This window comes from Pseudorasbora parva, chromosome 16 (genome assembly GCF_024679245.1).
Source record: "Pseudorasbora parva isolate DD20220531a chromosome 16, ASM2467924v1, whole genome shotgun sequence".
NCBI classification, from domain to species: domain Eukaryota; kingdom Metazoa; phylum Chordata; class Actinopteri; order Cypriniformes; family Gobionidae; genus Pseudorasbora; species Pseudorasbora parva.
Genome location: NC_090187.1, coordinates 12,234,053 through 12,256,708, shown reverse-complemented (window position 1 = coordinate 12,256,708; position 22,656 = coordinate 12,234,053). Strand labels below are relative to the sequence as shown.

The 22,656-nt window shown below is 33.8% G+C and overlaps 1 protein-coding gene across 1 annotated transcript in view; it reads left to right on the top strand.

Moving 5' to 3' along the window:
• atosa (atos homolog A) overlaps positions 1-22,452 on the top strand; it is an 81,321-nt gene extending 58,869 nt beyond the window's left edge. Inside the window, exons 11-12 of the mRNA XM_067419662.1 lie at positions 1,084-1,283; positions 21,624-22,452. Of these exons, the coding sequence (XP_067275763.1) occupies positions 1,084-1,283; positions 21,624-21,777 (354 nt within the window). The 3' untranslated portion in view covers positions 21,778-22,452. The remainder of the gene's footprint in view (positions 1-1,083; positions 1,284-21,623) is intronic.
• Positions 22,453-22,656: the final 204 nt, after the last annotated feature.

The window sequence follows — 22,656 nt, the reverse complement described above, 5'->3', positions numbered from 1 at the left end:
TATATTTTAGTCCCAGAGCATATGCAGTTTATGCACACTTTACTGTCCATGTCCAGAAAGGGAATAAAAACATCATCAAAATAGTCCATATGTGACATCAGTCGGGTGATTAGAATCTCTTGAAGCATAGAAAATACATTTTGGTCCAAAAATATAAAAAACAATGACTTTATTCAGCATTGTGTTCTCTTCCGTGGCCCTCAAATAAAGATTCAAACGGTTCATGAATCAGTGAATCGATCAATGATTCGGGTCGCCAATGTCACATGATTTCAGGAGTTCGATCTGACTGTTGTCAAACAGCCAAACTGCTGAAATCATGTGACACTGGCGATCCGAATCATTGATCGATTCACTGATTCATGAACCGTTTGAATCTTTATTTGAGGGCCACGGAAGAGAACACAATGCTGAATAAAGTCGTAGTTTTTGATATTTTTGGACCAAAATGTATTTTCAATGCTTCAAGAGACTCTAATCAACCAACTGATGTCACATATGGACTACTTTGATGATGTTTTTATTCTCTTTCTGGACATGGACAGTAAAGTGTGCATAGACTGCAAATGCTCTGGGACTAAATATAAAATATCTTAAACTGTGTTCCAATAATGAACGGAGGACTTACAGGTGAGGAACGACATTAGGGTGAGTCATAAATTACATCAATTTCGTTTTTGGGTGAACTAACCCTTTAAAATGTTTTCAGTGTAGTCGTTTCATCTCTGGTGTAACTCTTAAAAAAAAGAAAAGACAGTCTTTTCCATGGTAACTGACCTTATGACCCAAATGTTGTCTTGTGCTTGGAATATTCCTTTAAATTCTTTGATTTACATTAGTCACAAACAAATTACTCTGATTCACTGTTTTTAATAAATGATTTTGGAGCATAGTGAAATAAAACAGTTATTTTATTAGATGTTTTGATGGTTTCCCTGCCCACTCAGATTATTAGCATGTGTTTCCGATGAAATGCTCACTGACTGTTCTTGTAAACATGGATTTGCATGCATGTTTTCTGCTTTTGGATTCTGTAGCTTTGATGCTCAGCGGATGTTTTGTTTTTTTGTCTCTCAATGTCAGACCTTATTTAACCCCAATAAGACAGTGGTGAAGATGTTTGTGGTGATGTATGATCTGAGAGAAATGCCCGCCAGCCATCAGACATTCCTGCGGCAGAGAACCTTCTCAGTCCCAGTCAAACGCGAGTTCAATGGACAGAACAACAAAAAGCCGTCCCCACTGGGGCAAGGACGAACCCTCCGCTACCTCGTCCATCTGAGGTCAGTACCACGGCGTGAAGCCGGTCACCCTGAGTGTACACTTATTTTTCATTCAGGCATACAGGGCTTAAAGGGTTAGTTCACCCAAAATGACTTTTTTTTGGGTGACTCCTCCATTCATCTTCAAAATGACTACTTCATTCATCTTCGGAATATATATATATATATATATATATATATATATATATATATATATATATATATATATATATATATATATATATATATATATATATATATATATATATATATATATATATATATATATATATATATATATATATATAGTCCACAAGATGAAAAAATAGCTGAATTTTTTTAAATGACCCCCCTTTAACAGTTTATGAAGCATTGATTCTCAATACTGTGTGTAGTTCTCTGGAGGGTCCACTGCTGTTTTTTTTTTTTTTTTGTCTTGTGATGGTTGTTCTTGAGTCCCTTGTTTGTTCTTCAGAAAAATCCTTCAGGTCCTGCAAATTCTTTCAGTTTTCAAGCATCTTTTGCATATTTGAACCCTTTGCAGCAGTGACTGTATGATTTTTAGATCCATCTTCTCACAGAGTTAGTAAAAATATACATATTTAAAAGTTTATAGACTAAAATAACTAACTTCCGGCGGACAACTGTCCAAAACCATCGATTTACGCAGAAAGAGTACGTAACCCCTGACGTGATGTATGATTCAGGATGTAGGAGAATCACAAGCTTTGACACCTCTTGTGGATAGTGCTGGGCAACAAACTCAAGACCTTCTTCTCTTATATCAAAATCCTCAGCCATTTCTCTTTAAAAAAAATCTTGTTTTAGACATCTAATTTTTGACCGGTGTTTTGCTCTATTCGACAATACGCATCAAGGCTTCAAGATATATATATATATATATATATATATATATATATATATATATATATATATATATATATATATATATATATATATATATATATATAATGCGTTCGATTTATATAGCGCTTTTCAAGGCACTCAAAGCGCTTTACATTGAAGGGGGGAATCTCCTCAACCACCACCAATGTTCAGCATCCACCTGGATGATGCGACGGCAGCCATATTGCGCCGGAACGCTCACCACACACCAGCTTATGGTGGAGAGGAGACGGAGTGATGAAGCCAATCAGGATAGGGGGATTATTAGGAGGCCATGATGGACAGGGGCCAATGGGCAAATTTGGCCAGGATGCCGGGGTTACACCCCTACTCTTTTTCCGAAAGACATCGTGGGATTTTTAATGACCACAAAGAGTCAGGACCTCGGTTTTAACGTCTCATCCGAAAGACGGTGCTCTTTGTCAGTATAGTGTCCCCATCACTATACTGGGGTGTTAGGACCCACACAGACCACAGGGTGAGCACCCCCTGCTGGCCTCACTAACACCTCTACCAGCAGCTACCTGGTTTTCCTAGTTGGTCTCCCATCCAGGTACTGACCAGGCTCAGCCCTGCTTAGCTTCAGTGGAAAACCAGTCTTGGGCTACAATACGCATCAAGATACACACACAGTACAGGCCAAACGTTTAGACACATTACTATTTGTAATGTTTTTGAAAGAAGTGTCTTCTGCTCATCAAGCCCGCATTTATTTGATCAAAAATACAGATTTTTTTAATATTGTGATATATTATTACAATTTAAAATGTTTGGGTATCATTTATTTCTATGATGCAAAGCTGAATTTTCAGGATCATTCCTCCAGTTTTCAGTGTCACGTGACATCCAGTCTATCACAGGATCCTTCAGAAATCATTCTAATATTCTGATTTATTAAGAGTGTTAGAAACAGTTCTGCTGCCTAAAATATTTGATGAGTAAAAGGTTCAAAAGAACTGCATTTATTTAAAATAAAAACAGATTTTCAAATAATATAAATCTACTTTACTATAATTTTTTATCAATTTAACACATCCTTGCTGAATAAAATTATTGATTTATTTCAAAAAAAGAAAGAAAACAAATTACTGACCCCAAATTACTGACCCCAAATTACTGACCAATAATTTATATTGTTGTTACAAAAGATTTCAATTTTTTTTTTTAAATTGCTTCTTTTTTATTTATTTATTTATTTTTACTTTTTATTCATCAAAGTATTATAAAAAAGTATCACAGGTTGTGAAAAAATATTAAGCAGCAGAACTGTTTCCAACTTTGAAGATGAATCATCATATTAGAATGATTTCTGAAGGATCCTGTGACTGAAGACTGGAGGAATGATCCTGAAAATTCAGCTTTTCATCACAGAAATAAATGATCATTTAAAGTATAATAAATTGAAAACCAATTATTTTAAATTGTAAAACAATATCACAATATTACGTTTTTTTTCTGTATTTTTGATCAAATAAATGCAGGCTTGATGAGCAGAAGAAACTTCTTTCAAAAACGTTACAAATAGTAATGTGTCCAAACTATTGGCCTGTACTGTATGCATGTATATGTCAAATATTTTATTCAGGACAGTACTAAATAAAAAAATAACATGTTATCATGGAGTGTATGATAGTAGTATATATGATGGTGCTTCTGTCACTTTGATTTATGACCCCCAATAAAACAGTGTTTTATTGCCCTTAATGAGCATATCAGATGTTTTGACATTTATGGCCGGAAGTAATAAATTTTTACAAACCATTTTATGAGAACAGGAAGGGAATCTGTTTACTTAGGGGTTCATGTGTTTTTATGAGAACAGGAAGGGAATCTGTTCACTTAGGGGTTCATGTGTTTTTATGAGAACAGGAAGGGAATCTGTTCACTTAGGGGGTTATATGTTTTTATGTGATCAGGAAAGGGGATGTTTTGGATTGTTTGTGTTTACGGGGTCCATATGTTTTTTATGTGATCAGGAAGTAATGTGCTGGACTGTTTTGATCTTTGTCACTGTAGATTCAAGCTCTGATTTCAGGACTCTAGCTGGTTCAAGCACAGCAGATCCTTGGGGTTTTGAGCATTTTGTCTGTGAATGAGACAAATCGGTTTAAGAAAAGCAGTAATAAAACATTGAGGATGAAATAAGCTTAAATAATATTTTAATATAGTGTCAAGAGAGCATACATGTCCTTAAAAAAGTGATTGAACTCAGTTGATTTCCCAATTCCCCAAAACGTGCATATATAAGTTCACTTGGCGTGATGCTAACGTTGACTGTTAGGTTCAACTATTTAAATGTTAAACTATTAGGTTCACCAAACTTGGTGTTTATATCCTTTACTTAAACTATTAAGATCACCAAACTTGGTGTTTATATACTTTACTTAAACTATTAGGTTCACCAAACTTGGTGTTTATATACTTTACTTAAACTATTAGGTTCACCAAACTTGGTGTTTATATACTTTACTTAAACTATTAAGATCACCAAACTTGGTGTTTATATACTTTACTTAAACTATTAGGTTCACCAAACTTGGTGTTTATATACTTTACTTAAACTATTAGGTTCACCAAACTTGGTGTTTATATACTTTACTTAAACTATTAAGATCACCAAACTTGGTGTTTATATACTTTACTTAAACTATTAGGTTCACCAAACTTGGTGTTTATATACTTTACTTAAACTTTTAAGTTCACCAAACTTGGTGTTTATATACTTTACTTAAACTATTAGGTTCACCAAACTTGGTGTTTATATACTTTACTTAAACTATTAAGTTTGATTTACTTAACTTTTTACATCAACAGGTTCCGCCAGTTTGCAGATATATAACCGTGAGACCTTTCCGACGATATGTGTTTTGTCAAGATTAGAAAAGGTTTTTATTATAAAGTAGTTAAATAAATATGAAACATGACGAAGCCACTTGGGGAGGAGTCCACTGGAATAATTTAGGGCACCGTTACTATGGTAACCCAAGGTCCGATATCAAAACGGTTTTGCACAGGTTGAATCTAGAGTTTGTAAGCTTTCGAATGATATATAGTTTGTCAACATTAGATCAGGATAAATATAGGATATAATTGTTTTAAACATGCAGAGGCAAATGGGGCCCACCGGTGGGCCAGTGACAGTTAACAGGTTAAACTATTAAGTTTACCAAACTTGGTGTTTTGTATACTCTACTTAAACTATTAATTTCACCAAACTTGGTGTTATATACTTTACTTAAACTATTAAGTTTGATTTACTTAACTTTTTACATCAACAGGTTCCGCGTAACTTGGTTTTTATTTCAGTAAACTAGCTTTTTTGTTCATCTTTTTTATTTTTATTTTTTTTTATACATAACCAAAGATTAATTCAATACCATTAAGTTAAATCAGGATAACATTCTTAATTTTGTACAAACCTATTAAGCTCAATTATTCTAATATGATTAAATTATATTTTAATGTTAGGTTTAAGAGAGCATGCATGTCCTTAGTAAGTCGATTGAACTCAAATAATTTAAGTAAACTTGTATATTTATACTTGTACATGTTTCCCAAAACTTGTATATTTAAATTCACCAAAAAAATTGGCATTTATGTAACGTATTTAAATTAAGTTCACCAAACTATCTCTTTATATACTGTACTTAAACTAGTTGGTTTTACTTCTAACTGGGTTATGTTGAAATTAATTAACATGGTTTGTTTCAGTAAACTTAAACTCCAGTAAGTTAAATCAGGTTAACATTCTTAATTTTATACAAAACTATTAAGTTCAATTATTCAAAAATGAATATCAAACAAAAACCAAAACAAGTAATCTGGTTTAATTTATTATTTTTATTTAGTGAAATACAATTTTTGCAAATGAAATCTAACATTAAAACCTTTTACAAAATCGTATTGGCTAGCCAGGATATAGTCACATGCCCCAAAGTAGATGTTTTTATTATCAAAACAACTTTATTTGTTATTAGCAGGTCCTTACTCTAAGCGCATCCTCTACACTACACCACGACGGTAACCTGCAAAACATTAACATAATACAACCTTTTAAATAACATCACAAAACATTAAAATCTCCATTTTCTCAGTGTGTTAAAAAATGCATAAATAACACAAAACTCACCAAACTCAGTCCCTCTGCTGTGCGTAATGAACAGCATCAGCATCTTTAGTATACTTACATATTTAACTCAACATGGAAATTAAACTGAAATTAGAAATTATTGAGAATTACAAAGTGCTTATTTTTGAATGTAATTTTTTTGTGTGTGCAAACATACCAACCAGAAAGGGGAAAAACCCACTTAACAGCATATTGAATGTCTTTATACACACTGCTGTAATGGAATTGAGTCACAACCACACAGTACAGCACTGTAAAGGTAGTATAGCAATATCCCAGCATCAACTAATGCATTGCATAAATTGTGGATCTCTGGGCACTTTATTTAAATATTACACCTTTAGCTTGACAATTTTGCTAATATAGTAAGCATTTAAATGCAATGATAACTATGTTTGACTGTTTAAGCTTTGTGGAGCCATACTGGGCTGAAATAAAACATACTGAACAACATATTCTATGTCTCTGACAAAAAAAATTCCCAATACTAATGAAATAACAGTGACTTACACACTATACTGTAATGGCAATGTAACTCTGTTACAACCACAACTACTAGCCTACCTATGTCAATTGTACACTTAATTTAAACATGCGTTTATCCTTTATTAATGACTGCAAGTCTGCAACAATTTGTCTAGGCCAAAAAGCTGGTTTGCCAAAGACTGTAGCTTCGTTTCTAGGGCATTCTGCCCTATTGACATCAAGGCTACACACTGAGTTCTCAATCACACGGTCAGCAAATTTATGAAAATATTGTTATTGAAGTGAAGGGACAACATCCCTAACTGGCCTCAGAAATAGTTGAATGTTGTTTTGTTTTGTTTTCACACAGAAACGCCCGATTACACTATCTTTAAGTGTATTAACTATTATGTTACAAAATCAAATAAAGAATAATTTGCTCAGTTATCCTACCATCACAACCCTTCAATATTTTACTATAGCAACGTACCATTAGGATTTAAAAAAAAAAAACATTTCACTATTCATATAAAAATCGCACCAAAATAACTTTATATCTACAGATTTTTACTTACCGAGTTTAAGATGCACTCGATGGAAAAGCCCCGTACTAGTTTGAATTAGCCGCAGCAGCAGAGGAGGAGGCGACAAGACAGCCTTTTGCAAATATCCACCAATCAGTGCAATGATTTTCTTGTCGCCAGGCAGAACGCCTTGCACGGCCAATCACATCAAAGGAAGGCCAGAGTGTCAAAAAGCGTATTTTGTTTTATGGGGAGTTGGCGCATATCAAACAATTAAAAGTTAGCCATATGTCCTCCTCTTTTATTATCATGTAATCTGAGCTAAAAAGCTTCCTTCCTTATTTCCTTCCTGCCTTCCTTCCATCCTTCATGTATTCCTTCCTGTCTTTCTGTGAGGAAGGATGTGATAGACCTATTCATTGTTTTCAGGGGAAATTACGTCTGTATTATATTGTAGGGCCAACACCTCTACACTGCCTGTACTTGTAAAAGATCAATTGGCTACACGTTAGTCTCCCAGTCTTGAGTAAGCGGAAACTGTCTGTGACCCGTGCTGCAAAACTACAAAATAGTTTTCTACATCACTCAAAGCTATAGCAGCAGCACTTGACGTTCATTTAGAAAACAGCCCTTTAAATTCCACAATCTTTTACTGATTACTGTTTTAGAAAACACTTTTAGATTACATGACCACTCAGAAAATAAAAACTCTGTGTTTACAGAAAGAAATACATTTATTTTTAACCCTCTTGCATTTCTGTTTATAGTATCAATACCTAATTTGATGACTTGGAAATCAAAAGCCAATGTTTTGAGGAACAAATACAATTTTCACCCATGCCTTTCTGTTTAGTTCTGTAAATATATACTGGACATACATAAGCCGTCACCTTTATTCCTGTAACATTTATATAATACAACTAGTTGAACATATTCAATTTCTGCTCTAATGCAGCTCTAACATTTTTCAGCTCAAGTCAGTTCAGTCTGCGTTGATAACTGTAAAGTACATCAATTGGCCATGCATACTGCACTCACACTGTATTTGTGTGCACATACATGTACACCATGCACTCAACAAACAAAAGACACAATAATGTTGTACATTTTCCACATCCCTGGGCTTTATCGTGTATTTGACTAATCATTTGAGGTTTATGTCTAGGCACAAAAACAATTTTACGAGAGTTTTGAATGAAGCGGTTGCATTTGTATGACATGTTTGACTATTGTCTTTAGACAAAACTTTTGTTTTATTCTTTAATTTATTTAAAACAGCCTGGTAACTAATTTTGGTGTATTTTTCGCACCTGAAACAACATCTAGGCTACTCATACCAAACACATTTGGGCTATTTGACTATTTTTCTAGAAGGATTTACTCAAATAATAAATGCACCAGAATCACAATGGTTATGATTTATTCATATTTAGTCAGATTTCTTATGGCCATTTTGTCTGTTGGATTTTTTATTTTTATTTTTTGACAGATTCTTCTTTGAGAGCTATCAACATTATAGGAATAAATTAAGAAATCAAGTGATAGTCTTTCTATTTGACAGTGTTTGACTAAATTGATATTTCTTTTAAAGTTCCATCTGTGTACGAAAAACATTCAACAGCAATTGTGAAAGTATGTCAAATTTGGACTTCTTAGTACAATTGTACTAAGAAAAGGCCCTGGTGTACATCACACCAGTTGTAATAAACATTTTACAAAGCTATAATCATAATAAGCACAACATCAGTCTGATGTTACCATACATTAACACAATCAGAGCGTTGCGTGTTCACACAATATGCAGTCTGTTAAAACGATTCTAAAATGCGTCATTTTTCTTTTCATTCAGGCTTATCCAATGCCAAAATCATGGATTCTTATCTACAAATGCTTAAACACAGTATGTCACAAATGAAGACCTAATGTTCCTTTCTTTTAATATAGTATAAAGCCTCTACTTCCGCAAAATCCCCAGCAGCTCAAACTTGTTGAACAATATATATAAAAGAAAGACTGAAACAACGAATAAGCATTTCAAGTAGTAGATCTCTGAAATATTTGATACTTATTTAAAATAAATATTTTAACATATTTTTATTTTATTGTTTTTACTTGCTTTTGCAACTGGAGAACTGTAACCTTGAGAAACGTCCAAAATGTTCATTATGTTGCATATTCAAAATATGCAAATATGACTTTGGACAGAGGCTTAACTATGATGTATAATTCTGTTGCAGTGTTAAGAGTTTAGAAAAGGTACTTTAAAGGGTTAGGTCCCCCCAAAAATCAAGATTCTGTCACACCCCGCAAGACTTCCGTTCATCTTCGGAACACAAATTAAGATATTTTTGTTGAAATCCGATGGCTCAGAATTGTTTGTATGAAAATTTGTGTATGAGAATTGTCTTGTTATGAAATGATAACTGATAACTTGAAAAATGATAACTTCTCTCTGGTGACATATGTAGGACTTTTGCATACGGATACTTCCGTCACATCGTGACTTTAAAGTTCGTTTTTGCTATCATCCCTTTGTCCAATCTGTAGTTACATTTTCAAAAAGCACTATACACAATAAACACAACTTTTGTCTGTTGTGTATAAAAGAAGACAGAAACAATCAGTAAGCGTTTTTAAGTAGCAGATCTCTGAAATATCTTGCAGTGCTTGAAAGCATTTAAGATTATTGTACTATTGTTATTTACCTCCTAAAGTATCAGAGTTGCAAGCCGTGTATTACTGTTTGTAGACATGTCCATAAAATAACAAATGATTCAACAAGTGATTTACATATATTTATTTATTTCAACAATGTATTGTTGTATATACAATCATTAATTGAAGTATTGAAGAAGTGTATTGCATTACATACATAAAGTAATACATTAATAATGACATTAGAGGTGATCTAGCCAGAAAAGAAAATCTCTGCACACTATCATGTTTTGCTCTAGGGTATAGTTGACCAGCGTTTCCACTATTTCATCAATGTCGGTTTTCTCATTTTTTGACATCAGTGACACACACAGATCTGTTACAAATGTATACATACAAAGAACCTCAGTAACTCCTAACTCATCGCTATAATCAGCCAACACATTCAGAACTGTTCTGAGGATCTCCGAGATAGGCTCTTTGGTGTAAATAAACAAACTTGTAACGTCAGGCCATGAATTTTTCAGATCTCTTACGACATCCATTTCATTTTTTAGATTTTTCACACGTATGGGATCCCCAGCACAATCATCATTTGAATCACATGCATCGTCGATGATTTTACGCATCAAGTGGACCATCTGGCCTCTAAAATAATCTTTAAACATGCCGCCTAACATAGCTTTTACATGACACTCGTTCCCAATGGCACATTCGCACTCCTCAGGTTGCTTGTGCACGGCATGGTCAGAACTCAGCAGGCAGTCGCTCTCCATCAGCTTCTGTGTAGCCATTCCAGAAATATGTAGCGTTGAAGATGTCTTCTTCTTCAGAACTCAAATTTGTGCACGGTAAAAATGTTCTTCCAGTCCAGAAAGACTATAATAGCTCCTGGCATAAGAGTCCTTTTGTCCTGGCATAAGTTAGGGTCAATCCCCCAAAGTGTGCGTCGCAGAAGAGATGTCAGGCTCAGACAAACAGGAATGCTAAAGCTGGCTTTGAGGGTCCACACGACAACCGTACAATGCTCTGACTCGAGGCCTTCAACTTTTTGATCAATGAGTTGTTGTACAGCAGTCTTTGCGTTGAAGCGGATGTCAAATCCAGTACTGGTTTGTTAGTAGAGTTAGGAAACCCCAGTTTGCAACGCAAGAACTGAGTGAGCACTGTAGAGTTTATCAGGATCGAGAGATTGGGGACGCCCTCACCCTGTTGTGATGGGTTGTCGCCAGGAAGTCATAAAAAACTATTATGTAATTTATTATTTAGCAAAGCTGATTGGACCATTAGGTCTTTATTTGTGACATACTGTCTTTAAGCATATGTAAATGAGAATCCATGATTTTCATACGAGATCTCGTATGAAAAGAAAAATGCAGGCATTTTTGATTAATTTTAACAGACTGCATATTGTGTAAAACAGCATGAACATTTGTTCATGTATGGTAACAACAGACAAAAGTTGTGTTTATTGTGTATAGTGCTTTTTGAAAATGTAACTACAGATTGGACAAAGGGATGATAGCAAAAACGAACTTTAAAGTCACGATGTGACGGAAGTATCCGTATGCAAAAGTCCTACATATGTCACCAGAGAGAAGTTATCATTTTTCAAGTTATCAGTTATCATTTCATAACAAGACAATTCTCATACACAAATTTTCATACAAACAATTCTGAGCCATCGGATTTCAACAAAAATATCTTAATTTGTGTTCCGAAGATGAACGGAAGTCTTGCGGGGTGTGACAGAATCTTGATTTTTGGGGGGACCTAACCCTTTAAAGTACCTTTTCTAAACTCTTAACACTGCAACAGAATTATACATCATAGTTAAGCCTCTGTCCAAAGTCATATTTGCATATTTTGAATATGCAACATAATGAACATTTTGGACGTTTCTCAAGGTTACAGTTCTCCAGTTGCAAAAGCAAGTAAAAACAATAAAATAAAAATATGTTAAAATATTTATTTTAAATAAGTATCAAATATTTCAGAGATCTACTACTTGAAATGCTTATTCGTTGTTTCAGTCTTTCTTTTATATATATTGTTCAACAAGTTTGAGCTGCTGGGGATTTTGCGGAAGTAGAGGCTTTATACTATATTAAAAGAAAGGAACATTAGGTCTTCATTTGTGACATACTGTGTTTAAGCATTTGTAGATAAGAATCCATGATTTTGGCATTGGATAAGCCTGAATGAAAAGAAAAACGACGCATTTTAGAATCGTTTTAACAGACTGCATATTGTGTGAACACGCAACGCTCTGATTGTGTTAATGTATGGTAACATCAGACTGATGTTGTGCTTATTATGATTATAGCTTTGTAAAATGTTTATTACAACTGGTGTGATGTACACCAGGGCCTTTTCTTAGTACAATTGTACTAAGAAGTCCAAATTTGACATACTTTCACAATTGCTGTTGAATGTTTTTCGTACACAGATGGAACTTTAAAAGAAATATCAATTTAGTCAAACACTGTCAAATAGAAAGACTATCACTTGATTTCTTAATTTATTCCTATAATGTTGATAGCTCTCAAAGAAGAATCTGTCAAAAAATAAAAATAAAAAATCCAACAGACAAAATGGCCATAAGAAATCTGACTAAATATGAATAAATCATAACCATTGTGATTCTGGTGCATTTATTATTTGAGTAAATCCTTCTAGAAAAATAGTCAAATAGCCCAAATGTGTTTGGTATGAGTAGCCTAGATGTTGTTTCAGGTGCGAAAAATACACCAAAATTAGTTACCAGGCTGTTTTAAATAAATTAAAGAATAAAACAAAAGTTTTGTCTAAAGACAATAGTCAAACATGTCATACAAATGCAACCGCTTCATTCAAAACTCTCGTAAAATTGTTTTTGTGCCTAGACATAAACCTCAAATGATTAGTCAAATACACGATAAAGCCCAGGGATGTGGAAAATGTACAACATTATTGTGTCTTTTGTTTGTTGAGTGCATGGTGTACATGTATGTGCACACAAATACAGTGTGAGTGCAGTATGCATGGCCAATTGATGTACTTTACAGTTATCAACGCAGACTGAACTGACTTGAGCTGAAAAATGTTAGAGCTGCATTAGAGCAGAAATTGAATATGTTCAACTAGTTGTATTATATAAATGTTACAGGAATAAAGGTGACGGCTTATGTATGTCCAGTATATATTTACAGAACTAAACAGAAAGGCATGGGTGAAAATTGTATTTGTTCCTCAAAACATTGGCTTTTGATTTCCAAGTCATCAAATTAGGTATTGATACTATAAACAGAAATGCAAGAGGGTTAAAAATAAATGTATTTCTTTCTGTAAACACAGAGTTTTTATTTTCTGAGTGGTCATGTAATCTAAAAGTGTTTTCTAAAACAGTAATCAGTAAAAGATTGTGGAATTTAAAGGGCTGTTTTCTAAATGAACGTCAAGTGCTGCTGCTATAGCTTTGAGTGATGTAGAAAACTATTTTGTAGTTTTGCAGCACGGGTCACAGACAGTTTCCGCTTACTCAAGACTGGGAGACTAACGTGTAGCCAATTGATCTTTTACAAGTACAGGCAGTGTAGAGGTGTTGGCCCTACAATATAATACAGACGTAATTTCCCCTGAAAACAATGAATAGGTCTATCACATCCTTCCTCACAGAAAGACAGGAAGGAATACATGAAGGATGGAAGGAAGGCAGGAAGGAAATAAGGAAGGAAGCTTTTTAGCTCAGATTACATGATAATAAAAGAGGAGGACATATGGCTAACTTTTAATTGTTTGATATGCGCCAACTCCCCATAAAACAAAATACGCTTTTTGACACTCTGGCCTTCCTTTGATGTGATTGGCCGTGCAAGGCGTTCTGCCTGGCGACAAGAAAATCATTGCACTGATTGGTGGATATTTGCAAAAGGCTGTCTTGTCGCCTCCTCCTCTGCTGCTGCGGCTAATTCAAACTAGTACGGGGCTTTTCCATCGAGTGCATCTTAAACTCGGTAAGTAAAAATCTGTAGATATAAAGTTATTTTGGTGCGATTTTTATATGAATAGTGAAATGTTTTTTTTTTTTAAATCCTAATGGTACGTTGCTATAGTAAAATATTGAAGGGTTGTGATGGTAGGATAACTGAGCAAATTATTCTTTATTTGATTTTGTAACATAATAGTTAATACACTTAAAGATAGTGTAATCGGGCGTTTCTGTGTGAAAACAAAACAAAACAACATTCAACTATTTCTGAGGCCAGTTAGGGATGTTGTCCCTTCACTTCAATAACAATATTTTCATAAATTTGCTGACCGTGTGATTGAGAACTCAGTGTGTAGCCTTGATGTCAATAGGGCAGAATGCCCTAGAAACGAAGCTACAGTCTTTGGCAAACCAGCTTTTTGGCCTAGACAAATTGTTGCAGACTTGCAGTCATTAATAAAGGATAAACGCATGTTTAAATTAAGTGTACAATTGACATAGGTAGGCTAGTAGTTGTGGTTGTAACAGAGTTACATTGCCATTACAGTATAGTGTGTAAGTCACTGTTATTTCATTAGTATTGGGAATTTTTTTTGTCAGAGACATAGAATATGTTGTTCAGTATGTTTTATTTCAGCCCAGTATGGCTCCACAAAGCTTAAACAGTCAAACATAGTTATCATTGCATTTAAATGCTTACTATATTAGCATAATTGTCAAGCTAAAGGTGTAATATTTAAATAAAGTGCCCAGAGATCCACAATTTATGCAATGCATTAGTTGATGCTGGGATATTGCTATACTACCTTTACAGTGCTGTACTGTGTGGTTGTGACTCAATTCCATTACAGCAGTGTGTATAAAGACATTCAATATGCTGTTAAGTGGGTTTTTCCCCTTTCTGGTTGGTATGTTTGCACACACAAAAAAATTACATTCAAAAATAAGCACTTTGTAATTCTCAATAATTTCTAATTTCAGTTTAATTTCCATGTTGAGTTAAATATGTAAGTATACTAAAGATGCTGATGCTGTTCATTACGCACAGCAGAGGGACTGAGTTTGGAGAGTTTTGTGTTATTTATGCATTTTTTAACACACTGAGAAAATGGAGATTTTAATGTTTTGTGATGTTATTTAAAAGGTTGTATTATGTTAATGTTTTGCAGGTTACCGTCGTGGTGTAGTGTAGAGGATGCGCTTAGAGTAAGGACCTGCTAATAACAAATAAAGTTGTTTTAATAATAAAAACATCTACTTTGGGGCATGTGACTATATCCTGGCTAGCCAATACGATTTTGTAAAAGGTTTTAATGTTAGATTTCATTTGCAAAAATTGTATTTCACTAAATAAAAATAATAAATTAAACCAGATTACTTGTTTTGGTTTTTGTTTGATATTCATTTTTGAATAATTGAACTTAATAGTTTTGTATAAAATTAAGAATGTTAACCTGATTTAACTTACTGGAGTTTAAGTTTACTGAAACAAACCATGTTAATTAATTTCAACATAACCCAGTTAGAAGTAAAACCAACTAGTTTAAGTACAGTATATAAAGAGATAGTTTGGTGAACTTAATTTAAATACGTTACATAAATGCCAATTTTTTTGGTGAGTTTTGTGTTATTTATGCATTTTTTAACACACTGAGAAAATGGAGATTTTAATGTTTTGTGATGTTATTTAAAAGGTTGTATTATGTTAATGTTTTGCAGGTTACCGTCGTGGTGTAGTGTAGAGGATGCGCTTAGAGTAAGGACCTGCTAATAACAAATAAAGTTGTTTTAATAATAAAAACATCTACTTTGGGGCATGTGACTATATCCTGGCTAGCCAATACGATTTTGTAAAAGGTTTTAATGTTAGATTTCATTTGCAAAAATTGTATTTCACTAAATAAAAATAATAAATTAAACCAGATTACTTGTTTTGGTTTTTGTTTGATATTCATTTTTGAATAATTGAACTTAATAGTTTTGTATAAAATTAAGAATGTTAACCTGATTTAACTTACTGGAGTTTAAGTTTACTGAAACAAACCATGTTAATTAATTTCAACATAACCCAGTTAGAAGTAAAACCAACTAGTTTAAGTACAGTATATAAAGAGATAGTTTGGTGAACTTAATTTAAATACGTTACATAAATGCCAATTTTTTTGGTGAATTTAAATATACAAGTTTTGGGAAACATGTACAAGTATAAATATACAAGTTTACTTAAATTATTTGAGTTCAATCGACTTACTAAGGACATGCATGCTCTCTTAAACCTAACATTAAAATATAATTTAATCATATTAGAATAATTGAGCTTAATAGGTTTGTACAAAATTAAGAATGTTATCCTGATTTAACTTAATGGTATTGAATTAATCTTTGGTTATGTATAAAAAAAAATAAAAATAAAAAAGATGAACAAAAAAGCTAGTTTACTGAAATAAAAACCAAGTTACGCGGAACCTGTTGATGTAAAAAGTTAAGTAAATCAAACTTAATAGTTTAAGTAAAGTATATAACACCAAGTTTGGTGAAATTAATAGTTTAAGTAGAGTATACAAAACACCAAGTTTGGTAAACTTAATAGTTTAACCTGTTAACTGTCACTGGCCCACCGGTGGGCCCCATTTGCCTCTGCATGTTTAAAACAATTATATCCTATATTTATCCTGATCTAATGTTGACAAACTATATATCATTCGAAAGCTTACAAACTCTAGATTCAACCTGTGCAAAACCGTTTTGATATCGGACCTTGGGTTACCATAGTAACGGTGCCCTAAATTATTCCAGTGGACTCCTCCCCAAGTGGCTTCGTCATGTTTCATATTTATTTAACTACTTTATAATAAAAACCTTTTCTAATCTTGACAAAACACATATCGTCGGAAAGGTCTCACGGTTATATATCTGCAAACTGGCGGAACCTGTTGATGTAAAAAGTTAAGTAAATCAAACTTAATAGTTTAAGTAAAGTATATAACACCAAGTTTGGTGAACCTAATAGTTTAAGTAAAGTATATAAACACCAAGTTTGGTGAACCTAATAGTTTAAGTAAAGTATATAAACACCAAGTTTGGTGAACCTAATAGTTTAAGTAAAGTATATAAACACCAAGTTTGGTGAACCTAATAGTTTAAGTAAAGTATATAAACACCAAGTTTGGTGAACTTAAAAGTTTAAGTAAAGTATATAAACACCAAGTTTGGTGAACCTAATAGTTTAAGTAAAGTATATAAACACCAAGTTTGGTGATCTTAATAGTTTAAGTAAAGTATATAAACACCAAGTTTGGTGAACCTAATAGTTTAAGTAAAGTATATAACACCAAGTTTGGTGAACCTAATAGTTTAAGTAAAGTATATAAACACCAAGTTTGGTGAACCTAATAGTTTAAGTAAAGTATATAAACACCAAGTTTGGTGAACCTAATAGTTTAAGTAAAGTATATAAACACCAAGTTTGGTGAACCTAATAGTTTAAGTAAAGTATATAAACACCAAGTTTGGTGAACTTAAAAGTTTAAGTAAAGTATATAAACACCAAGTTTGGTGAACCTAATAGTTTAAGTAAAGTATATAAACACCAAGTTTGGTGAACCTAATAGTTTAAGTAAAGTATATAAACACCAAGTTTGGTGAGCTTAATAGTTTAAGTAAAGTATATAAACACCAAGTTTGGTGAACCTAATAGTTTAAGTAAAGAATATAAACACCAAGTTTGGTGAACCTAATAGTTTAAGTAAAGTATATAAACACCAAGTTTGGTGATCTTAATAGTTTAAGTAAAGTATATAAACACCAAGTTTGGTGAACCTAATAGTTTAAGTAAAGTATATAAACACCAAGTTTGGTGATCTTAATAGTTTAAGTAAAGGATATAAACACCAAGTTTGGTGAACCTAATAGTTTAACATTTAAATAGTTGAACCTAACAGTCAACGTTAGCATCACGCCAAGTGAACTTATATATGCACGTTTTGGGGAATTGGGAAATCAACTGAGTTCAATCACTTTTTTAAGGACATGTATGCTCTCTTGACACTATATTAAAATATTATTTAAGCTTATTTCATCCTCAATGTTTTATTACTGCTTTTCTTAAACCGATTTGTCTCATTCACAGACAAAATGCTCAAAACCCCAAGGATCTGCTGTGCTTGAACCAGCTAGAGTCCTGAAATCAGAGCTTGAATCTACAGTGACAAAGATCAAAACAGTCCAGCACATTACTTCCTGATCACATAAAAAACATATGGACCCCGTAAACACAAACAATCCAAAACATCCCCTTTCCTGATCACATAAAATCATATAACCCCCTAAGTGAACAGATTCCCTTCCTGTTCTCATAAAAACACATGAACCCCTAAGTGAACAGATTCCCTTCCTGTTCTCATAAAAACACATGAACCCCTAAGTAAACAGATTCCCTTCCTGTTCTCATAAAATGGTTTGTAAAAATTTATTACTTCCGGCCATAAATGTCAAAACATCTGATATGCTCATTAAGGGCAATAAAACACTGTTTTATTGGGGGTCATAAATCAAAGTGACAGAAGCACCATCATATATACTACTTATGATCTCCCTTATTTTGTTAAAATTATTCACATTTTCACAGATTCTGCAAGCGGTTCACTTACTTTTTCTTGCAACTGTATTTAGCCAGCCGCATGATAAGGTGTGAAAATGCAGTACAGCTTTTATATTAAACGATGATGAATGTATATATAATGAATTCAAGTCTCCAAAGCTGTTTGTCAGGCTTACCTTTCATAAAATCCATTATAACTCATAAAGAGAAAATGATCTGAACACAAACCGCAATGTACAAAACCAAAAACCTTTTACATGTATAGAACAGCATATGAATGAAATAGGTATTATTATATTTAATGTAAATGTTGACTGACGGTGATATCTAACCAAAACACGCTTGAATTTATAGTACATGTCAAATGCGAAGCAGTTTTGATTTTTAGTTTCAGAAGGTGATACCAGTTTTCCTAATACATGGATCCAATTCATTTAATTGAAACAATATAAAACATATTGTTGGAGCCTGCATACACACTATTTTATGGTAGTGTGATGACTTTTGGGGGAAAAAAAACTTAATGTAGTAATAATAATAATGTAACTATAAATTAATGTAATTCATAGTTATTCGATATTAAAATGAGCATCAGGGTTTCAGCTTTAAGCCTAGTGAACCCCTCATGCTGTTTTTTTTTTCCTCATGTTTAAACCATATTAATAAAATAAGTTAGCATGAAATTAGTGTGGAAAATGTCCCTGGATAGGGCAGCCTGGGCATTGTCTTTAATTTTTAAATAAATGTATAATTAAAAATAATTATTAATAATTCAATTACTATTTAGACCACTGCTGCATAAATAGCGTGATGTTTTTCAGTGCTGATTAAGATGGACAGTCCTTTTTGAATTTGAACAGCGTGTCTATTTACATTAACTGTGAATAGCCTGCCTTGTTGGCAGAGGGTATTTACTCTGCCCACCACTGTTGGGACAAACAAGATTACAAAATAAACCCGCCAAATAACAGGATCAGTGGCGTGGAGAGTAAGACTCTCCAACTTTTGATGCGATCGATTTTCCCATCGCATATCAAATCAGAAATTTGTTTAATTTTATTTTAAAATGAAGAAAATATTTGAAAAGTAGAATTAAAGTGTCTAATGGGTATTTAATATTATGAATAAAGCCCATGGGCATGCTGATCTGAAAACAGCCCTTGGACCCTTGACCAACAAAAACCTGGTCTAAAGTCTATATTGCAGTTTATATGTGTAATTTTTATTTTTAAGTTTGGGCTGTTTCCACTAAATTCCAGAAAATAGAGGATAAATAGAAGTTTGTCTGTGTCATGTTGTATGCAAGATTTATTCAAATAGATCTGAAGGGATGAACCCCCCTTTTCACCCCCTCCCCTTCCCCTGCTACCCCCCTCCACCACCCCCTCCCACCATCATATACAGTGATATAAATGCAATATCCCAGTGACATTCAATTAATTGTATAATGCTGGAAGCAGCCCAAACTGTCTGCAGGGTCCTAGAGCACACAGGGCCTGAGTTACACACTTTCAAAAATGAATTTATAACAAAAAATACTACAAGTGTTATTACAGCTTAGACAACATGTACTTACATGTTTATCACTTTTAGCAGTGTTTTATGTAACTTTAAAGGGTTTCCTGTAAAATGACACCAACATTTTGAACTTAGACCACTGTTTGTGTGTATGGGAAGCTTTTTAATTTGGGTAGACCAAATCCAGGCGTTAATGGTACCAAAGTAATTTAGTGTTAATACATTGCTTTGTCTAAAACAAATGCCAAAGTGATGATTATCTCCAGAAAGTAGAGACTCTTATGCTTTCAAATGGTACCAAATATCATCATAGCTCCTCCATCTAAAATTGAAAGTATATACATGACAATGTCATTCTGGACCCTGTAAAGGGCATGTTAGTAATATGCCTACGCTTATTACACACACAGAGACCTGCAGCAGCACCATAGACTGTAAAAAAATATGGATGTAGTGTCCGTGACGTCACCCATAGGATTCCAATAAGCCATTCTGAAGCTTAAAGTAGGGGCGAGCTGGGTGTTACCATCTTGTGAGCGAGTCATCCCGTGTCACTCCTGGATAACAGAAAATGGGTAAAAAGGTGGGATGTGGGCGGAGTTTAGGTGACGCAATGACTATAGACGGAGGATAAATGGCATTATGGCATCAACATAACCACGCCCTTAATTATGCAAAACTTTAAGGCTTTATATAACGTAAACAAATGAGTTATAAAAAAAATTCACCCCCTCACAGTTGTCATGAGGGTCCAAATTAGCCATATAGGCCAAAACCACAATTTGTACCAGGCTGTAAACATAGAAAATACTGTTATTTTTACGTGGTGCTTCACTTTGTGCAAATAGACTTTGCCATTGTTTAAAGGAAGTGTATGTAAGATTGTGGCCAAAACTGGTACTGCAATCACTTTCAAATGACTAGAGTGGTGTATCCCTCTCTCCCTCCCCCCTGACTCGAGGTTGCCAGATAGGCTGCAGGATCAGCAGGACCGTTTGTAGCAGCAGCTGTGGTAACTAGAGCAGATCTGGCAACCCGGATGCTGAAACACTACTGACTTTGTGATTGGTCGATAGGTGGAGGGCGGAGCTTCAGGCCAAAACACAACATGTCAACATCAGCATCAGTTGAGGGCTGCAACAACAACTTTTAAATGACAATATCCTGGCCGGACTACTGTTGTCAGTGATATAAGTATTTGAAATTAACATGATTTCTTAATGTCTAGTGACATATCAGGGCAATTTTATGATTAATTGAAATACATTTCTTACATACAGTTCCTTTAAATATTTTTAATTGTATGTCAGGCACCAACTCTTTTAATAAACACATTAAATTATACTTTTAAAGTATAATGATTAAGTATAGTATCTATAATATCTCCCCCCAAAAATGGCCCTTTTGAAATAAGACTTCTCCAAGGATTTAACATTCTTAGCCACCAAACGCCCCCATGAGGAAGACAAATAAACTGTTGTTAGCTTGCTGTATTTGCCACCTTGGGGTTTTGACACTTGTCTGATGAGTTGTTGTATGTAGTTACTTTTATTAACTTTTTGCCCTTTCTTTCTCTCATCCATCTGTCTCTCAGGTTCCAGAGCTCCAAATCTGGAAAGATCTACCTCCATCGGGACATCCGGCTCCTTTTCTCCCGTAAATCCATGGAAGTGGACAGTGGTGCTGCCTATGAGCTCAAGTCATTCACAGAATCACCTGCCGACCCCCCTTTCTCTCCCAGATGCTAATTCAATCTAGTCTAGTCTATTCTGATCTTAATCCAGCATAGGGGCCTTACTAAATCAAAAATCTGTCATCTGCTTGTTTGGGAATTAAAAATAGAGAAGCCTACTAACGCACACCCACATGCACAGAAGGACTGTTCACATTTATGCCCCTTTCCTAAAAAATACACAATGAAATTGCCAGTGCTTTGGTTTAAAACAATAGATGGTTGAGAATTGATTTGGCGTATTTCCAGATGTTTGGCATGGCGTGAGCAGACATGATGCAGAAAAACTAAATCCATGGACCATTTCTTTTTTTAAACAAAAGTCAAGTAACTGAATAACTGCAAGGATGTTTGAAAAGCACTGTGTTTTTCCACCACAACTGGAAGAAAATGAGTTTTGTTCTATGACTTCTTTCTTTGTACTGTTACCAAACCACTTTAATCGGAAGTGTTGCAATAGAAAAACAAATATCTTACTAGCTTAGTGTTTACATATTTACTTTTTTTTTTGTCATCAGTTATTTAATATTTAAATTGAACTTTCATTTACTGCACATGTGATGCCTGTTGTGCAAAACATTATGATGTAGTGCAAGATATGTTTCAATCATACCATGTATTTTTGTCTTTCAAATTCAGATATTAAATAAAAGAATTATATATTGTATCTATAAAATGACCTTTAAGCATGCATATGTTTGTGATTTGTTTAAGATTTCTTAAAACATGCAAACACCCATTGTGTGTGTGTGCGCGGGTGTGTGTACCTACAGTCCTTAACCATATTTTTGGAACAAATTGAGCAAAACCTGACAAACTCTTCAAAAACCTCCCTTTGGGGACACTCATTCTTAAAGCTGGTATAAAAAAATTATAATTTAAGGTTTGTTAAAGG